Raw genomic sequence first — 6,092 nt, forward strand, 5'->3', positions numbered from 1 at the left:
GCTATTTTTTGGAATACCACCCGTCGTCAAGCAATGTTGACTGTTGCTACGCAGGAGGGCGTGGCTTCATTATTCAGCGGGTAGTAGTGTTTTTTAGCAAATGTTTCTCGACGAATCAGATTCAAGTAATTTACATGAAAGTATAATATAAGAAAATGTTTTATTGCTTATTTAGTTTTTAATACCCCTAAACATTCTACTTTTTAGTGCAATAAGGTCACACAAAAAATTACGCGCATTATTTTGCAAGATTTTTTCAATGATAAAATTTTAATATTTTTCAAACCATTTTAGGTAAAATAAGACTTTATTTATTGCCATGGTTATATCTCATAAAATATAATAAAGATTAAAGAAATTAACCAAAGAGTTAAAATTTAAGTGCAAAAAGGTCAACTTAATTATACCGTAGATCAGTAAGATGCACACTGACCACCTATTTTCTCTGCGATTTTGAGTTACACTATAGGAGTACTTATCAAAAATATTCTTCTAAAAAATCCTTGACTTAACAATTTAACGAATGACATACGTTAAGTTTATGAATCCAGTTTAGGTAGGGACTAGGGAAGCTCGAACTATATATATATATATATATATATATATTAGGGATGTCAAATCGGTCAATTTTTATTACTCGGTTACTCGAACGTTTTTCCGATCGAGTACCCGGGTACTCGGTAAAAGTGTAAATAAATATGAACAAGTAAATTGATGAATAAAAAACACGGTAAACACTTGTAGAAATAAAACCACATGCTCTGTTAGGAGGTTTACACGTAAATGCATTTCTGTTGCAACAATGATTAGATCTTCGTGCCCGACGAAATTTAATACAACAATTATTTAAGTTCAATTTATTTATCAGATAAACACAAGAAATAAAATCGTAAGTGGTTCATGGTGTTTTTGTTTAAAAAAAAAATTATCTACTCCGTAATTGTAATGCAACTCTTTGTTGCATTTGACGTCAAGTTACATTGTATATATCAGTCGTACAGTTTGAATTGAACTTGACCAAGTTCTAACAGAGCCGAGATTTTATAGTATCACGGTATGGTATTTTGTAGTTTGGTGCAATGATGGACATAATTTGTTTGAGCCTTTGCCGTTAACTATTTGTACATGCATGTATTGGCATGTAATGAAACACAACCATATCAACAGTCGCGCGCGTGTAATATCATCTGTCTCTATTCCCGAGAAATTACGGCTTCTCGGAGAATTGACAAAATTATCTAATTTATTTAATCATAACAGACCTTAAAAGATGTTCAGTGAAAACAAACAATTAAAGAAAATCAAAAAATAAGGGTAGAAGACAGCCGAAGGTGAGAAAAGCCAGGTAACAGGCGCTTGGTCACGATAATTACTGTATAAACACTGCCACGGGCGATAACGGTCATTTAGAGGAGTAGGAAACCCTAATTACTGCATGTACAAGTGCAATGAGTATTTTACCTTTTAAAACAGATTTGTTTAATTCATTAATAAATAAGCTTAGAAATATTCAAAAATATAAATCCGAGTAACCGAGTACCGATTTTAGTATTCGATAATCGAACGTTCGATCGAGTACCCGGTTAACCGGGTACTCGTTGACATCCCTAATATATATATATATATATATATATATATATATATATATATATATATATATATATATATATATATATATATATATATATATATACTGTATCTTTTTTAAAAGGCTTTCAACAATCCTGTTTAAAGTCAACAGTTTTCAAACTCTATGGTCATTATTATGACCTTGTTTGCGAATAAGACATGTCCTCGGATCGTTTTTGACGTACCTGTTTTCTACCAGTTGCTATAGAGTATAGACCATTGCTTTTATATCAGTTTTGACGAAGTGTTACTCAACACTTAGCTGATCAATGCAAACGGTTTACAGGGTATGTAACTGGTCGGCAGGGGATACTTACTCCTCCTAGGCACCTGGCCTGGGGCCATAAAACTTAGATGAGCCAACTTTTGATCTCAGTCTCACTTTTTACAAAGGACTACTAATAGTAGAAACTTGAGATTGAGATCAAAAGTGAGCTCATCTAACTTTTATGGCTCCAGGCCTGATCCTACTGCTGGGGTTTCTTTTCCCTGCTCCCGATCATTATTGATTACAGGATGGTGAGATCGATCACTTTTCGTTATCTTCATTTTTTTCATTTCGGAGAGCATAATGAATAAAAACGAAGAAAAGAACAATGGAGGAGTAAGCATCCCCGGTTGACCGGTCATACCCGCTGTGATTCCTATGTATTGATCTAGTAGACAGAACATTCTTAAGTTAAACTGAGTACAACAACAAAGGCTTAAGAATTGGTATGAAACAAGTCAGCCAAACTACAACCCAGTGATTAGATATATAAAATTTGCTAATAAGGTCGTTATAACGACCATAGAATTTACGAAATGCTGAGTTGAACCGAGTTTGTTGAAATCCTTGTAACATCAACTTATGTATGAGTAGCCTACTTCAGTCTAAGAGTTTATCGAACTCAGAGCATGCTCTTCAGTAGCGATTCAGTTGGAAGACATAAAAACCATATGCAGGTGATAGCGGTACATAACTATTTAAAGATGGAAAGTAACGGTGGAAAAGCTGGTCATCTTTTTGTCATACAATTTAGTCTTAAAGTTGGCCTTTGTCATTTGTAGTCAGATTCCATCAACTTACTGTTCCCAATAAGCTGTATAAAAACGATTTAAACTATACACAAAGTCTGGATTCAAAATTTATATTTTATTTTGACATCTGATTTTTGTACATTTTAAATAAGTCTATAAAATACATGAAGTATATGCATAACTTCATTAATAAGTGAAATTGTATCAAATACATCGGCTTATCGTTTGCCTTTTAATTAAACCAATCCCTTTGAGAGGCATGCGCACAAGAATGGAAATTTTGACATACTAATTGATGTAAACAGCCCGTGAGGATGACCAAAGGTCTTATATATGGAATTGGAAAATAAATAGAGAGGAGAAATAGTACCGACACGCATTCACTACGCATAACGTTTTATATTCCTGCATTGTAGATTTCTTTCAGAATTATGAATTTCAAGGCCCTTGGAGGCTTGGGGAGTGTTAATGATTATATACTGAAAATAAATTAATGCTTTGAACCCCAGGGTTAGGGGTACCTTTGGGATGGGGCACTACTGATTATATGGTGGAAATGTACATTTTTTTTTTGTTCCTCTGCTTTGTCTATGGGTATTAATTAAAGTAAGCATTCCAAGTATATAGTTATAATGAGAAATGGTGCCTCTTTCAAAATTGTGAATTTCATGTCCTCTGGTTTAAAACACAAACCAGATTCATTTGTTGGAAAGTTGTAACGATACTCAGGTGACCTATAAGACCCGTGGGCCTCTTGTTTATCAATTATCATTATCAGGACCATTCAGTCCTAAAAGGTGAGAAGATGTCTGAACGCTCACTTATTTTTAGGATGATTAGAATCTTTCAATGGAATGTCTTCACTATCTTTCTCGATGATTAATTCTTCTTTATCCCCCAGACCATTTCCTTGAACACTGGTATTACAGTAGGTGTAAAAACACGACATGATCATAAATATTATGGTAGCCAAGGCCATCAGAGCAGCAAAGAACATAAACTCAGCAACCTGTGAAAAAGACATCACAGCTGATATTATACTTAGTAGTGAAAACACCTAAATTAAACTTATTTAAATAAAAATCCATTGTTGTAAATTTATAAAAGTTATATTGAGAGTGAGTATCAATAGAGAATCTTACTTGTGATGTAAAGTATTGAACCTGAGCAACAATAACAACAACCAAATTTCCCACAGCTGTAGTCATCAACCAAGCTGCCTGAACCACTGACTTCATTGTGATAGGAGCCTGAAAAAGATCAGTGAATAATTACAATGACACCTTTGACTATATTAGGAAGGGACCTAGTAAAGCAATATCGTGCTTTTCAGTATTTCAGACATTCTGATATTAAGTTAGTTAAGGACACACATGAAATATATGGAGATAACAAACAGTATTCAAGCTCAAAAGTTCATCCAAAGAATACAAATCAGGAGCAGAGCAAACACGAAGCTCTCAAACATCAGAGGTATGATAAAGTGCCATGGAGGAGTGAGCATCCCCTGCAGATCGCCGTGTGCTATTTATCATGACCAGAAAATAACGGAAAAATCCATAGACAATTTAGTATGTGAATAATGGCATAATAAAAAGTATGAAAAACGTCCATCAGTATTTGACTTCATGATAGTTTACATCATAGGACTTGCGAAACGACTTTATACGAGACTGTTGATACTCTTGTTTCATCAACTTGTTAGTCAATAATTTGCCTTGTTTTAGAAATCACTCGTACGAAGAACATGCTCTTGCGCATCGCATCACATGAAAGATATAAATCCTATATGCATGTGATAAGGGTATATTGCTACATAAGTAAGGAAGTTGACGATTCAAAAGTAGAAGTCATCACGTTTATCATTAAGCTTGTTTGCTAGGTTACCAATAACAATTTTTTTTTCAAGTAAAATATCCAAATATGAAACAGATGTGTCAGACTATGTGGTACATCTTTTATTTCAAGCTCTCTGGGAAACATAGTGTCGACATGTGAATGGAAATAACAATTGTTAATTGATAATACGTCTTCAAAAAATCGAAATGTCGAGCTGAAGGTCACAGCAAGTGTTTTCCTCTTCTCATGTAAAAGATTTTGAAAATATTCTACTTCATATGAATACAAATATAGCTCTGCTGACATCGGGGCACAATTGGTACCCAATGGAATTCCGAAAGATTGTTGGAAAACTTAGTTTTCAAAAACCACATAGATTTTGACAATCAGAAACTCAAGCATCTTTTTGATATCAACTTCAGAGTACTTGTGTATACATGTACAATAAGAATGCTTTTTTACAAAAAATGTTTTAAAATGACAAATGACATGGTATGTAAATTTACAATTTTACACTCATAAAACTTCCTAAAATATATAAATGGAATTTTTTTGTGTTTATCAACCACCAGATATTACAATGAATTTAAGGTCTCATCCAAAAGACGATGACTCTCACTTTTAGTGCTGGTCGCTTGGCAAAGGAACAGTCATTACCTACGTTTACGTCTAAGGTTTGATACAGTGCAGTGAACGAGAATCAAATCTGGGCCTCCTTATCAAGAAGCAAACATCCTACTACTACACTAGAGTAACTGGTTTATTTGCTACGAAATCACGGAATACTAACCTGAGAGTAAGCAAAAGCGAGGCCTGTGATGGAAAAGAGGACCTCTCCAACCGTCACTACAAAATACTGAGGTACCATCCACAGGATAGAGACACTGTTCACCTCAACACTGGTCAAGAGACGGGTAACAACCTACAAATAGATATAATATTGAAATACTGAGGTACCATCCACAGAATAGAGACACTGTTCACCTCAATACTGGTCACGAGACGGGTCACAACCTTTAAATAGATATAACAATGAAATACTGAGGTACCATCCAGATAGTATAGAGACACTGTTCACCTCAACACTGCTCAAGAGACGGGTCACAACCTACATACAGATATAATATCGGTAATAGCACAGAGACACTATTTACCTCTACTTTCCTCAAGGTACTGGTTACAGCCTACCAAATCAGAGAGGAATGAAAAGATCAAACTAATACTCAAACTAATCACAAGCTAAGGCACTATTTATATATTGAAGTTCATCCACAAAATAGAGACTTGCATGTTTTAGAAATCAGAGTTAAAGTAAAGAATTCCTACTCTAAATTTTGATAATAAGTGAGGTTTTGTGTGAACGCTTCATAAATTAAGAAAGGAAATTAAATGCAGTTCAATAGAAACAGAGATCTTTCTTCTCTAACTTTTAAACATGTACAGCCTATTATGTATCTTGAAATCCATCAGAATAACAAAGCTCTCTACCTTTGTTCCATTTCTGGCTATCAGTAGATTAAACACAGCCCCTTGTCCTATTGTGATGGAAGTGTTAAGTTTGGTCCAATTGCCATCAGCAGAGCTCTGCCAGTATATGTTGTACC

General features: G+C 34.4%; 1 protein-coding gene across 1 annotated transcript; it reads right to left on the reverse strand.

The window, feature by feature from the left end:
- Positions 1-2,779: 2,779 nt before the first annotated feature.
- On the reverse strand, positions 2,780-6,085 carry LOC134231791 (solute carrier family 15 member 1-like). Its single transcript, XM_062713759.1, has 4 exons — positions 5,977-6,085; positions 5,279-5,410; positions 3,792-3,899; positions 2,780-3,658 (listed from the first exon to the last, which is right to left on the reverse strand). The coding sequence occupies exons 2-4, from the start codon at positions 5,354-5,356 to the stop codon at positions 3,467-3,469; spliced, it is 378 nt and encodes a 125-aa protein (XP_062569743.1). The 5' UTR covers positions 5,357-5,410; positions 5,977-6,085; the 3' UTR covers positions 2,780-3,466.
- Positions 6,086-6,092: the final 7 nt, after the last annotated feature.

The sequence above is a fragment of the Saccostrea cucullata genome, unplaced genomic scaffold (genome assembly GCF_032062105.1).
Source record: "Saccostrea cucullata isolate Sc308-1 unplaced genomic scaffold, CSIRO_AGI_Scuc_v1 ctg5915, whole genome shotgun sequence".
NCBI classification, from domain to species: domain Eukaryota; kingdom Metazoa; phylum Mollusca; class Bivalvia; order Ostreida; family Ostreidae; genus Saccostrea; species Saccostrea cuccullata.